This window comes from Eulemur rufifrons, chromosome 21 (assembly GCF_041146395.1).
Source record: "Eulemur rufifrons isolate Redbay chromosome 21, OSU_ERuf_1, whole genome shotgun sequence".
NCBI lineage: Eukaryota > Metazoa > Chordata > Mammalia > Primates > Lemuridae > Eulemur > Eulemur rufifrons.
Window position 1 is genome coordinate 22,491,019 of NC_091003.1, and position 24,986 is coordinate 22,516,004.

General features: G+C 50.1%; 3 gene segments (V, D, J or C); all 3 read right to left on the bottom strand.

Moving 5' to 3' along the window:
- Positions 1–4,270: 4,270 nt before the first annotated feature.
- LOC138401604 (immunoglobulin lambda variable 3-19-like) lies at positions 4,271–6,529 on the bottom strand. The segment is given in 4 exon segments: positions 4,271–4,385; positions 4,758–4,885; positions 6,005–6,339; positions 6,484–6,529. Coding segments are annotated over 4 exon segments (624 nt in total).
- Positions 6,530–12,055: 5,526 nt separating this feature from the next.
- Positions 12,056–12,683, bottom strand: LOC138401605 (immunoglobulin lambda variable 3-9-like). The segment is given in 2 exon segments: positions 12,056–12,363; positions 12,638–12,683. Coding segments are annotated over 2 exon segments (354 nt in total).
- Positions 12,684–13,417: 734 nt separating this feature from the next.
- Positions 13,418–24,717, bottom strand: LOC138401607 (immunoglobulin lambda variable 3-19-like). The segment is given in 4 exon segments: positions 13,418–13,508; positions 13,864–13,991; positions 24,201–24,526; positions 24,672–24,717. Coding segments are annotated over 4 exon segments (591 nt in total).
- Between the last annotated feature and the right edge of the window lie 269 nt (positions 24,718–24,986).

The following is a 24,986-nucleotide window of genomic DNA, read 5'->3' on the forward strand; positions in this document are numbered from 1 at the left end:
AGCAGGATTCCAGCTAGAAATTTACTGTTCCCGTGGAAATTAGATGTGTTCGACGTCAATGGGGAAGGGGTCACTCAAGGTGACACTTCCCTGTGGGGCCATTTGGAACCTCCCATCCTTTGGGGACACAGTGCACCTGTGGGTGTTTCCAGGACAGGGGTTCAGTGCTGTGAGGGGAGGGACGATGGTGACAGAGCACAGACTGCGTCACTCAGACTCTCCCTGGAGCAGCAGCCTGAGGTTTTAGAGCAAAGAAGAAGGACAAGAAGAAAAAAGCAACATCTTCCCCTTGTCTTTATCCCTCCAAAGTACCTTCAGACCTTGTCCTAGGGGAACCTGCTGCAGTATAGACGTCCCGAGGATGAGCCCAGCAGGGAGGGCCACCTGCACTAGAGCCTGGTGGGAACCGGGTTGGGTAAGACGCCGTTTCTGGAGACGTCACTAATGACTCCTCTCCAGGCTGGTCCTCACGGGGTAAGACACGGGGAGGCGTTCAGGGTGAGGATATCCCCAAACAGCAGGGGCTGCACCCAGCAGGCAGCTCCTTGTCACAGAGCCCCCGCCTTTGCAGAGCTGGAGACAGTTGCACATTTGGGACCACGTCACACAGGGAGGGGAGAGCCGTCATTGTCCTAGATGGTCAACCAGAGAGCAGGTTGGACTTCAGGGAGGGGGAGCAGGGGCTGGGAGGGGAGGGACTCCCCAGGCGTGTGGCCTGCAGCCCCCTCTGCACAGGGAGGGGAAGCGTCTTCAGAGCAGGAGGGGCTGCGAGCTCAGGGCAGGTTTTGGTCTCACTTCCCCAGGAACTTGCACCACTGTGGACAGTGCCACCACTCCTATACGAGCTGCAGTAATAGTCAGCCTCGTCCTCAGTGCGGAGCCCTGAGATGGTCAGGGAGGCCGTGTTGCCAGACTTGGACCCAGAGAAGCGATCAGGGGTCCCAGAAGGCCGGTTACTGACCCTATAAATCAGGAGTTTGGGGGCTGTGCCCGGGTGCTGTTGGTACCAGGCGACACCATTATATTTCCCAACGTCACTGCTGGTTCCAGCACAGGAGATGGTGACCGTCTGTCCCGGAGTCCCGGACACGGAGGGAGGCTGGGTGAGGGCAGACTGGGCCCCGGACCCTGGAAAGAGGGAAAAACACACTCTGGTGAGTCGGTGCGGGGCCCCAGGGGAGCCTGAGGAGCAGCAGACCAAGGGTCAGCCCAGAGGTCCCCGAGGCCCCTTCCCCGGAGGTGTCACCTGTGCCCTGAGTGAGGAGGGAGAGGAGGAGCAGAGCCCAGGCCATGGTGGAGACGCCCCAGAGCGCTGCCCCTGAGCCCAGCGCTGGGCCTGCTCCAGCCTCTCTTATCCCTGCTCAGAGGAGGGGCCTCCATGCAAATCTGGGTTCTGAGCCGCCTCTCCTGCCCGCCCTGCCCTGTGCCTGCACTCGGGGACTTCTGGGTCCCTGGACAGCAGGGCTCAGGTGAGGGGACTGAAACTCACAGTTTGTATATTCTGATATCAGGAACTTGATTTCTTCATACTGATTTGCATGGGACAGATAGATCTGCTGAAGTCCCTCAGCCTAGTGAGCTCCTGGCCTTTCAGTGTCTCTGATGTGATGTGACAATGTCTCTGTGGCCCTCCCAGGCCTGGGCACGCCCTGCAGTGCCCTCTGCTGGGCACCCACCTCCTGGGTCTCTCTGTGGGTAGGAAATGGGGCCCCCACCCCGTGGAGACACCTGCTGTGCTGTTGGTCTCAGGTCTCCCCAGGTGCAGCCCTGTCCCCACCCCACCCCCACCCTGTGTGCTGAAGCATCTGTAGCATCGAGTCCCTCAAGCACATCAGTCACCCCCAGGCCACCCACCCACCGGCCCCACGGAGCACCCAGGGGCACCTGGGGGAGGAATCCCGTGGAGGGACCTGGACTCGCAGAACCGGCCGCCACCCTGACTCTGAGTCTGCTGCTCTCAATCCTGCCGTTACCACCTGTGAGCAGGTGACTTTTCCCTTCTGGGCCTCCGGTTCTCAGCCCGAGAAATGAGGACCACGAAGTCCACCCTGCACTGTCCATGAGCCACGGAGATGTGACCAGAGTGAGACAGGGCGAGCTGGTACAGACATTGCTGTGTGCACCACGGTGACAGTCACCAGGAATCTCTGACTTGCTGAAAGGTTTAATTTCATTTTACTGAGATTCATGTTTTAGGGTCACTGGGATGTTTGTTTCCTGCTTTCTCAGGTTCCCCATCTCAGGACACCCTTGGGCACCACCCAGCTGACCTCTGTCCCCCCTGGGACGCTGAGGAGGCACCGACGTTCCAGGAACACGTGTGTGTGTTGATTCCCTCAAAGCTTCTCAATGTGTTCAGCTTCTCTTGTTCTCCCTGTCGCCAGTGATGAGACTCTGCTAATATTCTAAGTTAAAATGACTGCTGATGAGCTCAGGTCCCGTCTCAATACTGTGACACGCAGGACCGTGTCTCCCCTCCTGGGTTCACCTGTGAAACCACGGCCCATGCACAGCAGCCATTCGAGGACCAGGACAAGTGACACACATGTAAATGGCACCAGCATTTCAAAGACCACAGAGTCACTGTGAGATCCCCCGTGGTTCTCTGTGTCCCCGCCCTGGGCTCAAGGCAGCCCCAAAGCTGAAGGGCACAAACCTGAGAACAGACAAGAACCCACACGTGCCCTCTTGGTCAGGCTTGGGGATGGGAAAGGAGACTCCTGGTGCTCACAGTGAGTCGGGGAGATGCACGTTTTGTTTATCTTTATTTTTCCTCTCTCTCTTCATATCCCAGGCATATGCTGTGGGGCGGCTGCAGTGAGCATGGAGATAACAGGAAATTTTCCTTCTTATTTCAAGGGCTGTTCTCCCACGAGGGGAGCACAGACACCTGTGGCAGGTTTCTCCTCTCCTCGGGCCACTGGGCCCCTGTTATGGCCTCATGAAGGAAGTTCTTGCAACGCAAAGGAAGTAAAGTTCCAATGTTGGGACCAAAGGACCAACAAGAAATAAACCAGGGACTAGAGACACTGAGAATGTGAACAGGGACGAGCTTGGGAAAGCGACTGTGTGACTCGTGTGTGAATTCTGGCTTCACCCCCGCGCTGTGCAGGCACCGATCTGGGCTACATGAGATGCCATAAACTTTGAGCATAAAAATGGTGGATCAATCACCTTTCAGAGCCCACATAGGACACTGAGTGGTACACACCCAAAACAGGGAAATACCATGACATGGGAGAGACAATGGACAGATGGTTACCCAGAGAATACATAGTTGGCATTATCTGAAAAAGGCCTTAGAGCTGCTGATATAAAAATTCCAAAGAGATAAGAGAAAACGCGGTTGAAATCAATGGCAAGAAAGTTTTCAAAAGTAATAAATGATATAGTAGAAAATAAAGTGGAACTTCTGAAAACATAGCAAACCAAAATCAAAACCACATGCTATTCCAACCAGATTAGACACTACAGAAGAAAACAGTAGAGACTTTGAAGCCATTGCCACAGAAACTAATGAAACTAAAACATACAGAAAAAAAAAAAACCCCACAAAGAACAATCCATCCCCCCAAGAGAAAAAGCAGCAATGATTTTTGGCATGACTCCATAATGCCTGTTATTCATCTTATTTAATCTCAAATGGGGAAGACACAGAAGACATAATGGCAAAATAATGGACCGAGACTAACGAAAGTTGTAACCCAAGGTTTAAGCAATTCAGTGAGTTTGAATAACAGAGATGGAAACCACATAAGGTTCACTGTCACCAATGTTCTTGTTTTGGCAAAAGTGCTTCTAGAGCCCTTTCCAGGCTTCAATGACTCCTCAATTGTTAACAAAATCTTGAAGATAGAAGTTCATTCCCTTTAGAAATAGCAAGTGATAAAAAATAAAATAAAATAAAAAAATACAAAAAAGAAGTCCATTCCCTGAGTCTATCATAAAATATGTGTCATTCACTTGTCCCAGGCTCCATGACAGCAATTCCAACAATAAATTCCTCTCTGCCCATTGTGGGTGCTCGAGTCACATCACAGCATCACAGGTGACTCGTGTCCAAAGAGCCTGTGGGGCCGCAGAGAAAATGCCCCTGGGGGAATCGAGTTGCTGCCCTGACTGTGGGTGGACACACACCTGAGTGTGATCCAGCCTGAAACTCCACTGAGCTGCAGGAAGAGTTTAGGACACACGTTTGCACACAGGGATGTCGGAAACACAGAGGGGAGAGCAACACAGACGTGGAAACAGGGAAGCAGATTGACACGCGTTAACTGCCCTTGTCCTGAGACAGCCCCTTCCCAAACCTGCAGTGACAGCACCGGAGCTGCCCTGCAGGGATGTCAGTGCACTGTGGCTGGAGCAGGGAGCGGGGCGGAGTGACACTGGAAGGGGTGAGTGGAGCTGTGTGAGGGGAAGGTGGGTGTTGGCTCCTCTGCCCCTCCTAGCAGGGAGGCTGAGTCCCCGGCTCACTCCTGTCCAGGTTGGTTCTCGACAGGGGGTGACAGTCACCTCTCTGCACGAGGCCAGGCCAGGCAGAGCAGGCAGCGTGGGCACCACGAGAGCACCGTGTGCTCACGAATGCGGAGTCCGTGACCAGCCCTGTGCACTCACCCTTCCCCGTTCCTCCCCGTTATTGTAAGGTCAAAGTGCCCAGCTCATTTCTGAAGAAGCTGACAGTGACAGGATTCTGACAGCACTGGTGTCATCTCAAAGCCCAGATGTACCGTCCAGGTGTGTCTGACCCAGACCCTCACCTGTACTCTCTGCTCTGCACCAGGCTGGCCTTGATCGTGAGCCACGACCCAGTGTCCCCATCAGCCCTAAAGCCCTGTCCCTCTGCCCCTTCCAGGGAGGGGATCTTGGAATATTCCTCAGGAACATTCTGAGCAAAGAAACAGAAAGTTTGAATCACGTGATCCCTGGACACGATTCCTGCCAGATGTCAGAACCTGGCCCCATCCCAGCACCTGGCCACACCCTAGCAGTGGCAGATGCCTGGGGGGGCGGGGGGTCTTTTTTCTCCCCTGTGGTCACCTGCTGCTCAGGGCTTCAGGAAGGCTCTGGTCACCTCACAGGGAAGCTCACCCGGACCCTGGCCTGAGTGTGTGATGGGCGTCCTGTCACGGACACGCTGTCCTCTCCTTACCCAGCTGGCTCCCTGCTGGCCCTCACTGTCCCAGATGCTCAGCACGTGCTCTTGGGTGACGCTTAGTTGACACAATGTAAAGGGAAGCGATGGCGAGATGGACCCCAAATCTGGGTCCTGGCGAGTTACCCAGTGACATGAATGGTGTGATCTGCGCAGATGCAGGGGAGGGTGGATGCGGTTTGCATTTCATCTTCTTTCATGAACTGAAAATGTTCATTCCATACACACTTATGTAGGTACCGTACCACTCGCAATAAAATACATAGGACGTGGAAATAAAATTGGTGTAAATCATTTTACTGTCCTAAAGTGCATAGGCAGGGTCTCAGAACACGTACAGAAGTGGAGAAAGTTTCCATGAATAGATATAAAAATAAGGTACAAGAAGAGACCTTGTGCACATTTTGGAGGTGGTGGCAACCATGTCACCAGGATTGGTGACCAATGAGACAGGGTTAGACAGAGACAGTGCCAGTGGCAGGCACGGCCGCTCCTGCTGCTCTGGGGAAGCTGAGGCTGAGGCCGCGGCCCCTCCCTGCCCCTGCAGCTCGTCCCCTGCATGTCCAGACAGCGGGAGGGAAGCAGGGACGATGCCCCTCAAGGGGGTTCCGGGGAGGCCCCGGGGCGGGAGCAGAGTCAGGATTTCGCTGTCTCCAAACATCGTTCCTAACAGTGAATGTTGTATTTTTACTTGATCACGTGCAGTGCTGGGGATGGTGCGTTTCCATGACAACAGTCCTGCAAGGGTTGTCTGCCCTGGACTGTGACGGAAGAGACACGTCAGGTGTGAGTGATCACCAGTCAGCTGGGACCAGACACCCAACACAGACATTAAAGGGGTTTTTGTCTGACTTCCCCATCTCCCTGTGTCACTGTGGCATTATAACCACTGCTGTCCCACGACTGACAGTAATAGTCAGCCTCATCCCCGGCCTGGGCCCCGCTGATGGTCAGGGTGGCCGTGGTCCCTGATTTGGAGCCAGAGAATCGCTCAGGGATCCCTGAGGGCCGGTTGCTGTTACTAAAGAGGTTAACATAGATGAGCAGCACAGGGGCCTGGCCTGGCTTCTGCTGGTACCAGTTTGCATAATTGCTCCTTAAGCTGTCTCCCTGGCAGGTGATGCTGGCCGTCTGTCCCAAGGCCACAGACACTGCAGGCACCTGAGTCAGCTGAGAGGCCACAGAACCTGCAAGAGAGGACAGGAGAGGTGAGTCTGGGGGTGAGGGTCTCATTTCCAGAGGGCCCCACGCCCTGCAGCGTCCCCTGTGCTGAGCTGAAGGTCAGAGCCAGGCTGATCCCTGGTGCTGTGGGGCTGAGCCTGGGGCAGCACCTGTGCAGAGAGTGAGGAGGGGGAGCAGGAGAGGGGTCCAGGCCATGGTGACACCCCAGAGCTCTGCCTCTGAGCCCACAGCTGGGCAGGGACCTGCAGGGCTGTCTTATCACAGGAGGGGAGTCTCTTCATGCAAATCTACTTCCTTCCCTCTCCTGACTTGTGGGGCAGCTCCCTGGTGAGCAGTGAACACTGATCTGTTCCATCCCCCAGTGTCTCTCTGAGCTCTGGTCTGAGCCCTGAGCCTGAGGGCCCCATGCTGGTAATTTCTTAAATTCGAAAAAAGGGCCGGGGGGTGTCAGGAGTGGAGAGTGGATTTCACCTAATAAAAAGGGCCTCAAAGGAAGCATCAGGTCATGGTCTTTGCACCTGAGCTCTACCAGGGGACTTGGAGTTAGCAAGTTGCATATATCAAGGCCCACAGTGCCCCCTGCTGCCCACAGGAGGAATGCCACCCTACAGGTGTCACTAGTTCGTGCACAGTGACAGCTTCTGAGCCTTTCATATATGCTAGACCATTGGGTGAGTGTTTTACAAATGTAACCTCAAGAGGACATTCATGTTAACCCCACAACAGCCCTATTTTCAAGGCACAATCTCTGCTCCAATCTGCTGGTGAAGGATGGAATATCATCAGGTGACATAATTTTGCCAAAGTCCACATAGAGCAGGGCCTGGGACACGAGTCCATGCAGGGGACTCAGCTCATAGCCTGACCCCCCCAGTCCTCCCCGCCCTGCTGTCCGCCAGAGCCCGACTCCTCGTCCTTCCTCATCCCAGGCCTCCCAGGTCCCTCTTGTCCCCACCCTCTCCTCTTAATCAGGTGCACTGTCCTCCCCTAGTGCTGTGGACACAGGTGGGGACACACCCCTTGCTCCCTCCACGGCAGGAGAAACAGGAGTGTGTGTCAGTGGTGACATTGGGGACATTCACATGCCTTGCTGTGCTCCTCATGCCAGGCTTGTCTCCAGTCAAATTAGGATCAAGATTCCAAGTCGGACAATAAAGGCCATTGACCCTGGACAACACAGATTTATAATAAAGACAGAGATAAGACTGCCACATTAGGTGACTACGAACCAATGAAACAAAGAAATACATTTTAAACCTTAAGAACTGATAAATGGCATATCTTGCAAACGTGATATGACTCTCATATTACTTAGTATTTTTAAAAACCAACAGTAACAAAAAAATCCACAGAACCAGGGGGAGAAAATTGAAAAAAAGAAATTCTATATATTCATAAGTGATATACACACATATACAATATTTACATATTATATCCATGCTTAAATCTTTAAAGATCCACAATATGATCCAATTGGAAATCTAAAATTTGTGTATGATGTATTTATACAAAAGAGCTCGCTTGGTGTTTGCGCCTCTACAACACAGGTTCTAAGGAAACTGTCACATTTGCTAAAAGCACTAATTGACAAAACATATGCGCATCACCAATACTGGGCTCTATTTATAGCTACACCTGGGGATCCCCCTAAACTTAAACATTGTACCTCATTAACTGTAATAAAGTCACAACCTGAAATAGAAGGAAAATGATTACACGTCACTCTCACTGTAGCGTTGCCCAACTATCCCATCATTACAATGGCCACTGCCCTGAGATGTCCCCTATTGAGCTGAGATACTTTAAAATAATGATGAAATAAAATTAAAGTAAGTCTTTGATGCTTCTAAGTCGGCTGGACAAGAGGGGACCCCATGAGCCCCAGTTACAATAACCAATGTGGCTGATGTGACTCCACACGGGGCCTTTGGAGACTGGAACTCAACACCCCAGCCTGGTTGGCAAAGGGGCGACTCTTCCCTGCTCCCCCACTTCACAGCCCAGAACTGCCTGATCTTCAACCCGGGGACATAACGGGGCCTCATAACAGGTCACCCCAAACCTGACGCCGCGTTACTGTCCCTCAGGGTCCCGTACCCCACATAGAGTATTTCTCACCTTGCTGTTTCTCTACAGTCAACAGCAGTGAGTGCTCGCTCTTACCGGCTGGCTCTCTGGGTCCGTTCGGTGCCTGTTTCCACAGCGTCTGGGCCGCAGTTTGCCTCCAGCTCTGAAGAGACACGGTACCCTGTTTCCCAGGCCACCCACGGGTCATTCAGCAGCCTCGCGTCACACACGGTCTCTGCAGACAGGATCCTGACGGTGCCACCTTTATCCAGGAACACAGACACGACAGGACTCGGATGGCATCTCCCTCTAGGGACCTTCATTTGATGACCTTATTCCTGACACATGGACACACCATTTAGTCTTCTCGTGTTCTGGGGACAACATACTGCACATTGACAATTTTGCTTACAAATTAGAATGAGCAGAAACTTCCTTCAGTGCCCTCAGAAAGCCCTTCCTTCTAGAAGCTTTGCCGATCCCTTCGTCTGCCTCCTGCAATCTCTGGGCCACTTACGATGGCGTTAGTTGTCCCAGGGTCTCTGATGGAAGGAACTGCCCCTCCCAGCCTCGTGCTGTACACCCTGAAATCACAAGGGACTGGCCACCTCCTGGGCTTTCCTGCAGACAGGGGCTCTCTGTTGCCCAGAGCCTGCGACCCTCCAAGCACACCTGCCCCTTATGTTTGAGTCACGGCACCAGCACCCACAGCTCAGCAAGGCCACCGAGGCCTCCCTGAGACAGGACGGAGCCAGACAGGGGCCCTTTTGCCCATTACACTCGCAGGAGTGTCAGCTTCCCCTGTCCTCAGTCCCTTGCCAGATGCCAGGGTGCTGGAAGGGTCACCCCTGCCCCAGCCTCCTTGGTACCTGGGAGCCCCTTGGGGTTCACTGAGTGAGCAGTGATGAGAGGTCAGGGACCACAGGAATGGCACTGCTGAAGTCACACATGCTGGGGCTCAGTGGTGTGATGCTGCTTTCTGTCCCTTAGCCAGGAAGCCCCATAAGGATGGGACCCAAGAGGCCATACACTGGCCACACGTCAGGCAGTCACCATAGCACTGGGTGTCCTAGGCGACAAGTGGTCCCATCTGCACCTTTATTAGAAAGTGTCAGGCCATTGCCTAAAAATTGTTCCCTTTAGGGTAAAAAACTATGGAAAACAACTACTTCAACAAGACGCAAACAAAACTCCCAGAGAGATAAACTAAAAGAATCAAAAACAAACTCTGGGAACCTCTTGCCTCACAGACACACAGAATAGAAATGAAACTCACCCAGCTCCACACATGGAAACAGCACAATACAGAGCGTAACAGGACGCCGCCCTCTCCCTTTAATTATATGTGGATATCTCTAATAATTACGTGTACTTTATTAATTTATTATTTCCTATATGAGCATAATTTATTTGATATGAACATATTTTAACGCACTTTACAACGTCACCAGGATATCCTTTGAGGCTTCAAACGTTTCAGATCTATTGTTCATGTCTAACGCCACGTACATGGGAACCTTGGTCAGGGGCAGCCCCATAGTTTGGGTTTCTGCTTAAATACAATGTCTTATGTGAAGTTCTGTGCTCTCTGTCAACCTGGAAAGACACTCAGAGAAGCAGGCGGTCCAGAGCAAAAGAGGTCATTGGGGATAGCGGAGGGTTGCAAGCTGGGACACGCCTGTGAGCACAGATCACAGGCACATCGAGAAAGGTTGGGGCAAAGGGGAAATTTTAGGACAAAGAGAAGAGGTCCCATAAGCTGCTTTAAAACAGAGTTTGCAGACCACGGAGATCCATCACCAGAGTTGTCACTGGGTCATTGGAGGTGACAGCCATTGCTAGGTAAGTGTCCTTTTGCAAGGGACTTATTTCAAAAACTGAAGTCTTGAGGAAGTCTGGGGTAAGTCTTGTTATTGGTCCACTTGCAGGAATGTTTTGTGCTAAGTCCTGACACAGGCACGTGTGCAGGAGGCCTTTTGTTTCCTGGGCTCCCCTGGCTCCATTCTGCTAGTTTGACATAAGTTACTGCATGTTGGTACCAGTGACCTTCATAACTCTGGGAATCTCCACTGTCAACACCTCCTCACACAGAAAACTTTCCTCAATATGTTGTGAAAACATCAGAGAATCAAACGTGGTACATGTACACATCTGTGTGTGCAAAGTATCCAGCCATGCAATACGTTCTCATTATATCAGCCATGGCTGGGAGCTTTCTGGACAGCTGTCACAGATGTGTGTGTGTGTGCACGTGTGTGTACAAATTATATATACAGTTGACCCTTGAACAATGCAGGGGTTGGGGTGCCCATGCCCCCAAAGGTGAAATTCCACTTACAACTTTTGAATCACACAAACGTGACTACAAAGAGTCTGCAGGTGACTGGAATCCTCAGTGACAACAGAAACAGTTGATTAACACGTATTTTGAAAGTTGTATGTACTATGCACTGTATTCTTACAATAAAATAACACAGGGAAAACAAAATGTTATTAAAATCAAAAGGAAGAGAAAATAGATGTACTATTTATTGACTGCAAGGGCATTATCATGAAGCTCTTCATCCTCTTCATCAAGACATCATCATGCGGACGTTGGGAGAACATTCCAGGGCTCCGCCATGTGCTGGTATTTGGGTCAGGGGTGCTCGCAGGGCAAGGGCTATTGGAGACCTGGGCAGACACAGGCGTCAGCGTGTGGAACGTGAGCACTGAGAGTCCTCCCCCCTCAGCAGCTGCGATGTGCAGGGTCTAGTTGTTTGGAGCCTCTGACACCTCCCACGAAAGGAGGGTCACGTTACTACATCCCAACTGCCATTAGGGGGACCATGAAGTCTGTACGGTCCCTCTGGTGGGTGGAAGCAGCATAATTCACACTGGGGATGTTGCTCAAAAGGAATCTCAAAGACAAGGAACGTTTCCTGAATGTTCCCAGGTCCCAGAGCGGAAGGCTGTGCGGCAGGTCACACAGGGCTGTGAGCTGTGCTGCCGTCTGAGCCTAGAACCCAGCAGGCTCCTCCATATGCGGGTTGGGGACGGGAGCAGAGACCCGCATTTATGTCACACTCCCATAGGCGATCCCAGTGTGGACCCATGGGGTGTGCCACCTGCATGGCTTTTATAGTGAAAGTCACATGCCTTTTGCAAACGTTGGTTCTGTCCTTGGCACTCCTGAGACCCTCGTGCACGCTTTTTTCTCACTCACAGGGGGTTGAGTCTTGTTCTCAGACACCCAGAGGTGTCTGGCCAGATCAGCACATCTCACGCTGCAGACACGGTCCCACTGGGCTCACAGTCCCCATCTCTCACGACCAAGTTCTCAGACACAGAAACTCAAAGAATGGCTCCTTGTCCTGATCTCTAGAGCAGGAACCAGGATCTCCGGAGATGTTTCCATCCCATGAACCTGTGCGCTGGTCCCCGCAGGGCCCTGGATTAAAGTGACAAAAAAGTTGTACATAAAATGAGGCTAATTATCTGTGAAACCAGGTATCAAATGGAAATACAGGCTTTTCCCGTTGCTTGGGCTGCACTGAGGAAGGGACTGAGTGAGTTGAGACCAAAGTCACGGTCATTGCTCAGAGGGTGTGTGAGAGTGAGACAAGCTGGTGGAGGTTCCTGTCCCACCTCCCCATCTGTCTGTGTCACCGTGAGTCACTGCCAGCTACTCCCACTGCCATGGTAGGTGGCACAGTAATAGTCAGCCTCGTCCCCGGCCTGGGCCCCGCTGATGGTCAGGGTGGCCGTGTTCCCTGAGTTGGAGCCAGAGAATCGCTCAGGGATCCCTGAGGGCCGGTTGCTGTCACTATATATAATCAGCACAGGGGCCTGGCTGGGCTTCTGCTGGTACCAGTAAGTATGTTTATCTACAATGTTGTTTCCCCCGCAGGTGATCCTGGCTGTCTGTCCCAGGGCCACGGACACTGAGGGTGGCTGAGTCACCTCATAGGAGGACACGGAGCCTGCAAGGAGAGAAGAGAAGAGAAAAGGCTTGAGACTGAGGGGGTTACACCAAGGAGACCTTTCCCTGCCTGTCCCAGAAAGAAGGTCAAGGATGAAAGGGCCCTCAGGGCACCAGCGAGCGCAGTGTGGGGGTCTCGGCCCCACCAGCCCCTCACTCTGCAGCAGGGTCAGAGCCTCCTGCCCACCACAGCCAGGGCCCTGCTCAGCTCAGAGTCAGGGCCAGGCTTGTCCCTGAGCCCTGGGGCCGGGTGGGTGGCGGATCCTGAGCAGCACCTGTGCAGTGAGCGAGGAGGCCGAGGAGGAGAGGGGTCCAGGCCATGGTGGAGGCACCCCCGATGCTGCTTCCCGAGGCCCAGGCTGGGCAGGTGCCTCCCAGGCTCGTCTTATCCCCTTGCTGGAGAGACCTGCCCTGATGCAAATCAGCCCTGGCCAGGGGCTGCTGCCTGAGGAGCTCTGTGGTTCCCAGAGAAGGCTCAGCCCCAGGGGACCCAGGGAGGGGAGGGGCGGCCCTGCAGAGCCACCTTCAGCCCCTAAGATTCTCCTTCTCCTGCTGGTGACAAGTCTGGGCCAACATCTCCATCCCAGGCTGTGACCTGGCCTCACTCCTGGGTTGGCCATGTAGATCTCAGAGGTGAGTCTGTCAGCATGTCATCATCCCAGTCACAGCTGACAGCACAAAGCTTCAGCAGCTGCAGGTCCTGCCTCAGGTCACAGATCCTGAGCAGCACAGCCCAGTCCAAACTGCGGCTTTGTCATGTGCGTGTGGGGTTTTGTTTATAAATGTTTCTTTTTTTAGAGACAGGGTCTCCCTCTGTCGCCCAGGCTGGGGTGCAGTAGTCGGATCATAGCTCACTGCAGCCTCATACTCCCCAGTTCAAGCCATCCTCCCTTCTCTGCCTCCTAAAGTGCTGAGATGACAGGTGTGAGCCACCCTTGCCCAGCTCACTCGCAGTTTTTAAGAGCAACTGAGGGGCTATAGGTTTCTGCCTTTGGTGGGAGCTGCTGGGGAAGGTCCTTGATCCTGTGCTCAGTGTCCCCAGCGTGTGCCAGACGTCAGTGACAGCGACAGTGCTCCAGGAGAGCTTGGCAGTTGCTGAGCTCCAGCCTGGGGGGTTCGCTGGGCGGGGTAATGAAGCACTTGTACCTGTACCAGAGAAACAGGGAGAGCGTAGAACAGCCTGATGTGTGAGACCTGGAGCCAGAATCATTTTTGTTTCAGTGTCAAGTAGGAAAAGAATGACAAGTATTAGACAGTGGCTGCTACCCTTTGATGAATGTTAGTATCTCTCTCCCTGGGGCCCCGCCCCCAGCCCCAGGGGGCTCTGCCAGGTGACTCTCTGCTGCCCCCTGGTGGCCGCTCCGCACTGGCTGCTGGAGGCTCAGGGGCCCCCTTGGTCCAGGTGCAGATCCAGAAGCTGCTGCTTAGGTCCCTACTTCCCTGCCCCACGGGCTGCTGCCAGGGGAGGGTTCCTCTTCCCTGCGTGCCCTGCCTGCCTCACGCCAGGCACGAGGGCGCAGACACCCGCGAGGCGCGAGCACATCTATCTGCAGGAGGAGGAGGCAGGTCCACCGGGGGCGTCCTGCACATTTCTCTGCGGGGCTCTGAGGTGGCCATTACTGCTGCTGGCTGTGGGTGCGGGGCACTGTCAGGTGAGGGTGGCTCCTGCCCCAAAGTCAGAGGAAGGAGAACCCGCCCAGCACGTGTTCACTCCGACCCACTCTGGCCTCGCCACCCCCCGTCCTGGGAGCTCAGCAGTCTCACCACAGGTTATGCATCCAGGTTCCCACAGGATGACACCAGGGACACAGCAGGAGCCCCATGGGACGTTCATGAGTGGCTGTCCCTGGTCACTCTGGGCTCCTTCTGCCCTTCACTGCCCCCCCATGTGGGGCTGGGAGTGCGTCCGTTGGCAGCTGCAGCTGCGGCCCAGAACCGACACACACCAGCAGCCTGCGTGGTCGGAGGATCTGCCGTCCCCAGGGGGAACCCTCAGGAGCCTGGGGATGAAGTGACAGTGGGGCTTAGGGGACAGGGGAATGGATTTGGGCCTGGCCAGGATCTGGGGGGGACCTGGGTAAGGGAAGAGCAGGGTGAGGCGGCCGTGGTGACACCTGGAGATGGGGCCGGGGTCACCCCAGTCCTGAGATCCTCGAGGGAACTCTTGGAAGTCAGTGTTGCGTGTGCGTCACAGCAGATGGCAAATAAAGGCTTTGGTGTCAGAGAGAGAGAGAGAGAGGGAGGGAGAGAGGCCAATGTCAACATTGAATTCTGGTCTCCTGTCCCCAATTCCAAGCGTATTTCTTAATGAAGGTGGATCGTGTGAGCCAGGCTAGGGACGACAGCATGTGTGTGTCTCAGTCTCCCTTTGTTCATGTCAGAGGCCAATTTGTTGTCACCGCCATGTGACGACATCCTCAGCCCATCTGCTGCTGAAGGTCAGGGGTCCTGTGTTCCGACTGATGTGAAACCATCGCTCAGCACTGCACGAGGATGTTTGTCGCTACACTGACAGCCCACTGTTAGCACCAGCCTGGGTTTTGCAGGTACCAAGTCAGAGCAGGGACATCCCTGTCTCCTCCTGAGCAGCGGAGGACTGTCTGCACCATGGCCCTGAGCACCCCTGAGAGGACACAGAGCCTGCAAGGGGGGACAGAGAGGCTGTCAGAGACCAGGGGCTCATTTCCATGGAGATCCCCATACAGCGTCCCCAGCCTACGGGTCGGGGCCAGGCCTAGCCTAGGACCCGTGGGGGCTGAGCCCGAGAGCAGGGCCAGGAGGCTGCACCTGTGCAGGGAGTGAGCAGGAGAGGGGTCCCGGCCATGGTGGGGACACCCCCAAGCTCTGCTTCCTGGGCCCCAGCAGGAACCTCTCTGATGCATTTCCTAGTTAAGGGCTCATTGGCACCTGGTGTCTCCATCCGTTTCCTTGGGGCCAGGTCTGAGGGTGACACTCAGAGTGTGTTTGCTGCATCTGGGGATGGAATGAACTGTCCCAACCTGCCAGTCTGGGGGAGGGACCTTGGACACCTGCTGCTTCCCCCCCCACCCCGACAGGTCTCCTCCTCAGGTCTCACCTGTGCAGGTTCAGCCTCCCCCAGGGCCTTCCCCACTGTGGCACTGCTGCCCCCTGCTGGTGACAGATCCCTTCTGGCTCAGGGGAGTCCCTTCCTGTGCTGTACAGGAGCAAGAACATGTGAGCCTCCCAGGAATGTGCAATTTCTATTTACCACAGAAAATGAAAAGCAGAAGGTTAATAAGAGGGCCAAGCACGGTGCCTCATGCCCGTAATCCCAGCAGTAGGGGCGGCTGAGGTGGGAGGATCATTTTAGGTCAGGAGTTCCAGACCAGCCTGGGCAAGATCGAGACCCCAACTGTAGAAACAACAGAAAAATTAGCTGGTGTGGTGGCGGGTGCCTGCAGTCCCAGCTACTCGGGAGGCTGAGGAAGGATGATCACTGCGCCGAGGGGTTAGAGGTTGCATTGAGCTACAATCACGCCACTGCCCTGTATCCGGGTGACAGAGCAAGACTCTGTCTAAAAAAATTAAAAAAAGGAAATTAAATTTATAGAAAACTATACTTATAACAGCAGCATACACATACTTTTTACAAATATATCTATCATTTTTAAGGTAATGCATATTTTAGGCCATAAATCAGATGTTAATAATTTGAAAGATTGAACATTATACTAGGTATGATTTAATGCAGAATTGAGTAATTAAGTAGAATTAAAACCTGAAAAATTTTGGGGAATCCTCATTTATTTGGAAATTAAAGGACAGACAACTAAGTAATCCATTGAGTCGAAGAAAAGTTACAACATAAATCAGAAAATATTGAGTATTTTAAAGATAAAAACAGAACATACCAAATTTTAAGTAGTGCAGCTAAGTCAGTGCTTTGAAGGAATCTGTGGCATTAAATGATTAACACTGGAAAGAAGAAAGATGTAAGTTAAATAACTTAATCTTCTACCTTATAAATCTAACAGAAAGGTTGAATAAAAATTCAATGCAAATAGATAGAAGGTAATAATATACATAAGAGACAAATATTAATGAAACAGAAAACTGGAAAACAACATAAAAACGTAAAAAAACGTAAAGAAAACGTAAAAAACGTAAGAAAACGTTAAAAAAAAAAAAAAAAACAAACTTGGCTTTTTGAGAATATCCATAATAAAATGCACTGGTTTTACTTTTAAGAAAAAAGGGGAAAAAAATGCCAAAACTCTGACTGAAAGAGTGACATCAGTACCTACCTTATAAAAACACAGAATGGTTATATGAAATATGACCAAGTATAAATGACAAAATCATAGGTGACTTAAAGGTAGTGGATAAATTCCAGGAAATACATAAATTTCTGATCCCTGGTGCTGTGGGGGCTGAGCCTGGGGCAGCATCTGTGCAGAGGGTCAGGAGGGGGAGCAGGAGAGGGGTCCAGACCATGGTGAGTGGGGGCAATGGTTTTGGGATGACTCAAGCACATTACACTTATTCCACTATTGTTGCATTGCAATATATAATGAAATGATTATACACCTCACCATAATGCAGAGCCTAATGCTGCCACTGACCTGACAGGAGGTGACCTCAGGCGTGATGCTAGTGACAGGGAGTGGCTGTAAATACAGTTGAGGCTTCCTCACTCCTGGGCCACTCACCCCTGCTGTGCAGCCTGGTTCCTAACAGGCCCCAGACAGGTACCGGTCCACAGCCCAGGGTTTGGGGACTGCAGTCCTAAAGCGTTTCTCCTAGGTTCCCTATGTTTTCTTCTAGTCGCTTTATATTTTGGGGTCTCATTTTAAAATCTTTAATCCATTTTGAGTTGATTTTTGTATATGGTGAGTGACTGGGGTCTAGTTTCATTCTTCTCCATGTGGATATTTCGTTTTCTCAGCACCATTTATTGACAAGGGTGTCCTTTTCCCAGTGTCTGTTCTTTGTCACTTTGTAGTAAATCAGTCAGCTGTATGTATGTGGATTTATCCCTGGGTTCTCTATGCTATTTCCTTGTTCCGTGTGTCTGTGTTTTCACAAATACCGTGATGTGCTGGTTACTATAGCTTTGCAGTATAGTGTAAAGTCAGGTCGTGCGATGCTCCCAGCTTTCTTCCTCTTGCTCAGTGCTGCTTTGGCTATTTGTGGTCTTTTCTGATTAAATGTAAATTTTAGGATTTACTTTCAATTTCTGTGAAACATGTCATGGGTACTTTGATAAGAATTGCACTGAATCTGTAGTTTGCTTTGGGTGGTAAGTTTTTCTTTTTAATATATTGTAATTGTACCTCTAAGGCCTTCTTGCGTTCTTCTAATGAGAAATGTTCCCCTATTATTATGTTATTTACCTGCATCTAAATTGTCTTTTTTCTCTGGCTTCTTTTAAGAGTATTTATTCATCACCAGCTTTTTTTAGCCATTTGATTATGGTGATAATTGGTTTTGTTTTTGTTGGGCTAAACCCAGAGGCTGGTGGGAGGTTCCTTGAGAACTTTCCGTTTAAACTGGCTCCACCCCCTTTAAGGGCCCCCCAAACCCAACTAAATAGGCCCCAGACACCTGCCATTTGTGGGCTGCCGCCCTCTTGACCTCAGCCCCTCTGTATTCAGACCTTAAAATAAACTCTGTTTTCACCTAACCCAGGCCTCGTGTGTTCGTCCCTCAGCATTCTAACAGTTTTGTATATGTTATGTTTTGTGTTTCAGGGTGTGTGTGTGTTTAGAGTCTGTTAAGCTTTACGGAACCAGAGGTCACAGTTTTCATGAAATTGGGCATATTTTGGTCATTATTTCTTTAACTGATTTTTCTACCTTCCTCTCCCGCACCAATCTGACCTCCTTCACAGCCTTCAATTATATCATTGAGGCAGCTTGAAGATTTCCTTCAACTCAGTGATGCTCTGTATATATTTTTTGTCTTTTCTTTTTCTATTTTCATCTTGTGTAGCTTCCATTGTAGCTCTCATTGAATCTTCACGTTCACTAATCTTTTCTTTGCAGCATTCAATCTGTGATCAGTATTATTCGGTGTATTTTTTATCAGGAGTTTTGGGATCATTTCTAGAAATTTAATTCTTCCATGTCTTCACTTAACATGTCCAATCAGTCTTCCACCCTCAAAAACAAATAGAATATAGAAATAAGACCTGCTTCTGTATCCTTGCCTACAAATTCTATGGTCTATGCAATTTCAGGGCCACTTAGGACTGATTCACATTTCTGCTTCTTATAACCCATATTCTCTTGCTTCCTTGTAGGAAATTATGACAGGATGCAACTCTCATACCTCTAAAAATCTCCATTAACAACACCTCCTCAACTCAAAGTTTCCTTAACGTGTTGTCAAAACATGAAACAACCAGCCATGCGCAGTGGCTCACGCCTGTAACCCTAGCACTCAGGGAGGCCCAGGTGGGTGGATCGCTTGAGCTCAGGAGTTCAAGACCAGCCTGAGCAACAGTGAGATCCCATCTCTACTAAAAATAGAAAGAAGTTAGCTGGACAACTAAAAATATATGGAAAAAATTAGCACATGTCTAGTCACAGCTACTCAGGAGGCTGAGGCACAAGGATTGCTTGAGCCCAGGAGTTTGAGGTTGCTGTGAGCTAGGCTGATGCCACGGCACTCTAAACTGGGCAACAGAGTGAGACTCTGTCTGAAAAAAATGAAATCAAACAACCCATGGTAGTGTATCTATATGTGTGTATATATATGTACATATATCTCTGTGTGTCTGCATGTGTGCGTATAATTATATATACAATTGACATTTGACCAAAGCAGGGGTTGGGGTGTTAACACCATACACAGTTGCAAATCCACCTATAATTGTAGACTCCCTGAAAACTTAGCTAGGAATAGGCTGGAACACTTATCAATAACAGAAACTGTAGATTAATCCATGTTTTTAATGTTCTATGTACTATATATGGTATTCTAATGATAAAGTAATCTAGGGAAAAGAAATGTTATTAAGAAAATCAGAAGAAAGAGAAAATATATTTACTACTCATTAAGTGGAAAGGGATCATGATAAAAGTTCTTCATCCTCTTCATTTTCAGTTTGAGAGGGCTGAGGATGAGGAGGAAGGGGAGGGGTTCATCTTGCTGTCTCAGGAGTGACACAGGCAGAAGAAAACTGATGGACCATGCAGTTCAAACTAGTGTTGCTCAACTATTAACTGGGTACGTAACTTGCTATGTACGTTGATGTTTTCAGATCTTAAATCACATTTCTGGCTGGGGAGAGGCCGTCCCTCCACCAGCAACTCAATCTGTATTCCTTGAAGTAGCACTGAGCTGAGCCAGGAACCTGCCTTTGACACGCAAACTACCCAATCCAGAGCCACACCTCACCTGCCTGGTCTGTGAAACCTAAGGGTCAATGTTCCTCTGCCTTAATTATCCCAGGGCCCCGTACCAGGTAGCTAGAGACCAACAGCCCAAGGTCTGCTGACATTCTTCAAACTGGCCAGTCCTACCCTGTCTACCCTGCTCTGATCATCCTCAGGAAATCCTAATATGGCCTGTGACCTAAGGGGGACTCACACCCTCCTGTCTTCTAATTTCAGATGAGGCTGGTGTCTTTCCTGCACGACCGTGCATGGCACGTAGTCCCTCCTGGCCCTAGAACCTGTGAGCGTAACACAGTTTGTTTCCTGAACCTCCCCTCTGTCTGCCCCTGTGGCTGGAACTGACTTTTTTCATAAAGGATAGAAAACACAAACTGAGAATAGGACTGCAGTCTCTGAGATTTGATTCTTGACCCTACACCTCAGCCACAGGGGGTAAAACCTGTTGCTGTTGGCACTAGAAGCCATGATTATAATCCAATGTCACTGCAGCAGCACAGGAGATGGTGAGCACGTCTCCAATGGTCCCAGATGCTGAGAGGAGGAGTTGGGAATGACGGGGCCCAGAACTCTCACAGGAGGGAGAAAGGTGCAGAGGGTCAATCCTGGGCAAAGACGCCAGGGGAGCCTTGGGAGGAGAGACAGAAGGTCACCTGAGTTTCCGTGTGACAGATGGTGTGAGTCTCACCTGTGCATGAGTAGGAGGCTCAGGAGCTGAGCCACTTAACCTGTGGTTCTCAGGGGACCAGCACCAACAGCCACACCTGGGAGCTGGCAGACATGGAGTTTCTTTAACTGTCCTCATCTTACCAGACTGAGGAGGATTCAGGTTCCTGACCTGGTAATGATGTGGGAGAAATGTGTTAAGTACGGACATTTCTTCAGGCCATGTGGGTGGTGGGTTGAGGAGGGGATAACAGCCAAAAGGGTTGTGCAGATAGAAATACACCGTTCCTGCCATCTTTCCTGTTCTCTGAGCATTTCCAGTGACTCTATTCCTTACTCAGTGCCGGCCTAAATCCTAACCATCCTTTCAGTTCTGTGTCCATAGAGCCTGCCAGGGAAGTTCCTGTAACCACCAGCACATATAGAAATACAAGATGACAATCCTTTAGATTTCTCAGAAAGTATCCTCACCGTTGAGTACAGGGTATCTAGAATTTTTGCATAAATCACACCTCATCCCAATTCTGCACCTGGAATCTTACCTTTAATGATGTCCCAAAGAACTAGAAACAGTAAGATGGAAAGTCTGATTTCCTGAAAACATTTTAATTGACTTTGAGCTGATCATGTGGTTTGTCTCCTACTAACATGATGCCTTATATTAATGAATTCCAGATGTTAAACCAGCCTTGTATTCCTGGGATAATACAACTTAGTCATGGTGTATACTCTTTTTATGTGTTGATGCATTGAGTTTACTAGTATTTTAGGGAGGATTTTCTTTGTCTATATCCAGATGCATTATTGGTCTCTAGATTTCTATTCTTGTGACTTCTGTTTGATATTTGTATCATGGTAATATCTTCTTCATGGAAAGAGATGGTATGCATTTTCCCTCTTCTATATTTTGGAAGAGTTTATGAATATTGATATAAATTCTTCTTTAAACATTTGGTAATATTTACCAGTGAAGCCATTTGTGCCTGGGCCTTCCCTTATGGGAAGATTTTTCATCACTAACTTCATCTCCTGGTATGTGTTTAATGAGGTTTTCTATTTTGTCTTTAGTCCCTTTCAGTACCATCTGTATTTCTAGGAAGTAGTCCATTTCATGTAATTTTTTGACTTGAAGTTTTTTAATAATGTGTGCTTAATTGTTTTGATGTCTTTAATTCAATGTTTGGTTTACATGGTTTCTGTGATTTCTCTCTTTTTAAAATTTATCAATCCATTTTTTATGATTTACCCTGCAGAGTGTTCAAGTGCACTCTAAAAGAATTTGTATTCTGCTTTTAAAAAAGGGAAGTTTTGTATTTGTCTAAGTCTAGTTGTTCTATAGTGCTGTTCAAGTCCTTCCGTTTGTACAAGTATATGATATTCACATAATTACCCATGTAGTTACCATATCTAATACTTTTCATTTCTTCATGTAGATTCACATTTCTCTGTGGTATCATTTCTTCTCTGTATGAGGGGAGCCCTTTATTATTTAGTTTAGTAAGCAACTATGGATGATCAATTTTGTAAGTGTTCATATATTTGGAAAAGTTGGGGGGTTTTGGTCATCATTTTAGAAACACAAATTACTGAGCTAAGAATACAAGGTTTCTTCTTCTAGCATTTAAAGGTGTGGGTCCCTGTCTTCTTGCTTGCATTGCTTCTAATGAGAAGTTTGGCCTTATAGTTTTGTTGTTTTCCTATATCTGACATGTATTTTCTCTTTGGTTGCTTTGTGTTTTTTGTGTCTGCTTCTTTTTTGCTGTTGTTTTTTCTGAGACAGGGTCTTGCTCTGTTGTTCAGGCTGGAGTGCAGTGGCACCTCCATAGCTCACTGCAGCCTCAAACTTCTGGGCTCAAGTGATGCTCCCACCTCAGCCTCCCACAGTGCTGGGACCACAGGTCTGAGCCACCGGGGCAGCCTCTCCTTTAATAGTGTTCCTGCATCACTGTTCTTTAGTGATTTGATCAGATGTGTGTTTGTTGAGTTTTCTTAATGTATTTAAATTTCTGACTGTATTTTGATCTTGGGATTGGTTGCAATTCTTGGAACACAAGTCTTATGGTTTTCAACAAATTTAGGTCATTTTGATCATTATTTTTTAAATAGTTTTTCGTTCAATTCTTCCCAACATCTTTCTTTCAGTGATTCCTACTACATCATTTTGGGCTGTATGAATCTGTCCTGTAACTCACTGGTGTGCTGTTCTTTCTATTTTCATTTTTTTTTCTGTGTGTCACTGTCAATATTTCCTATTGCTGTGTCCTCAAGTTCACCAATCTTTTCTTTGGCAGCATCTGTTAGGCTGTCAGTCTCATCCAGTGTATCCTTCATCACACACATTGTGGGTGTCATGTCTAGAAATTCAATGTAGGCGTTTTTTTTAATGTCTTCAATTTTTCCCTTCAACAGGTTGAATCAATTCTATACCCTCCAGAATAAATAGAATACAAATATAACAGCTTCTTTTGTATCCTAATCTAGAAGGTCTATTACCTGTGCAATTTCAGGGCAAAGGCAGATTGCTCAACTTTGCTGCTTGTTATGCTTCATACTTTCCTGTTTTCTGGAAGGAATTTTGATAGGGTTCTAGACATTGTGAGTTTTTCCTTGAGGGATAAGTGGCATTTTTATATTTCCGAATCTACATACTTTTCTTACTCTTGGATTCAGAAAACTTATGGGAAGACAGTTTAATCTTTACTCAGATTGTTCTTACATTGTCCTCGTTGGGACAGGAGACCTTAGTCCACATCTAGTTTTCCCTGGTACTGGGGCAAAGCTCTTCTAACTAGTTAGTTTCGTGCCTGTAGTTAGGTGCTTTTCCGCTCTGGTTGTAGGAACAAGCATAGTCCAGATTGTGTGTGCGTGTGTGTGTGTGTGTGTGTGTGTGCCCTGCAAATTGTTCCCTCAAATGACTTTGGGTTTTTCTTTTCCTTCCACACAGTGCTCAGAAATAATTACAGATTCCAGAGTTGTGTCTCTGAGCAGCTCTCTCTTCTTCCATGCTCTTCTCTGCAGAGAGTTCTGTATTTTGGGTTCCATGGAATCAGAGTCTGAGAGGGAAATCGCATGCAGGGGGGTGTAGGATATTCTCTCTGGAAGGAGGTGTGGGAGTGACAACTGGGACTGTGAAATCTGGAATATGGCTACAATAGAAGCCCCAGCTGGAGGCCCTTCAAGTTCATGCTACCCTGAGACAGGGCCTTGGTGTTGGGGTCTCAGGCGATTGTTAGGTGTGAGCACACTCTGAGAGGGGGCATAACCTGGGTGGGGGGAGTCTCTGCAGCCTGAGCAGTTCCCAGGGGGGGCACAGCGGGGAGCTCCCAGGGACGCCAGCAGCGCAGGGTGGGTGGGTCCGCCCTGAGGAGCAGGTCTGCAGTGTGCACCACACTGGTCTCTGCCCAGAGCCCCAGGCCTGCGTGGTTTAGCCGGGGTAATCCTGGGTGTTTCACAGGAATATTCCGGGATATTCGGGCATGCGTAGAGGCTCTGGGCCAGGCTCGGTCACCACATATGTGGATATTGAGGTCCCATAAACACTTAAAACATGTGTCCCTCTCTCCTTACTTCCTTTCATTACAGCCAGAATCATTTCTCACCGAGTCACAGTCTAGTGCAGACAGTACCAGGGACCAAGAGCCTGACAGCCCCAAATCTTCTCCTGACCCACCCTGTGCACAGCCTGCCTGGAGGACTTGAGGGACAGGCAGCCTGGGGGGTCTCAGATCTGAGTGACCTGGGCCAGACCTGCCATGATTTGTCCTTGGGCTGGAGAAAGAGAGTGACACAGACAATAAAGGGGTTTTTGTCTCACTTCCCCATCTGCCTGTGTCACTGTGAGATCATCACCACTGCTGTCAAATGACTGACAGTGATAGTCAGCCTCGTCCCCAGCCTGGGCCCCGCTGATGGTCAGGGTGGCCGTGTTCCCTGAGCTGGAGCCAGAGAATCGCTCAGGGATCCCTGAGGGCCGGTTGCTGTCAACATAGATGAGCAGCACAGGGGCCTGGCCTGGCTTCTGCTGGTACCAGTTTGCAAAATAGCTGCTTATGCCATCGCCCTGGCAGGTGATCCTGGCCGTCTGTCCCAAGGCCACAGAGACTGAAGGCACCTGAGTCACTTCAGAGGAGGCCACATGACCTGCAAGAGAGGACAGGAGAGGTGACTCTGAGGGTGAGGGTATCATTACCAGAGGGCCCCATGCCCTGCAGCATCCCCTGTGCTGAGCTGAAGGTCAGGGCCAGGCTAATCCCTGGTGCTGTGGGGGCTGAGCCTGGGGCAGCACCTGTGCAGAGAGTGAGGAGGGGGAGCAGGAGAGGGGTCCAGGCCATGGTGACACCCCAGAGCTCTGCCTCTGAGCCCACAGCACAGCTGGGCTCCCCCAGGCCTCTCTTATTCCCTCTCAGGCCCTGTGGGGTGGTGAGTGTTTGGTGTTTATGCAAATTCACGTCCCCTGGGCCTCCTCCTTGGGGGATGTCCCTCAGCCAGCTGTGGGGGCAGCACAGGGACTGAGCAGGAAGGGGTGGGGCCCCAGCTTCCTCCATGTGCTTGTCAGGTCAGCAAATCAGCCTCGGCATCCAAGGCCTGAGGTCACAGTCAC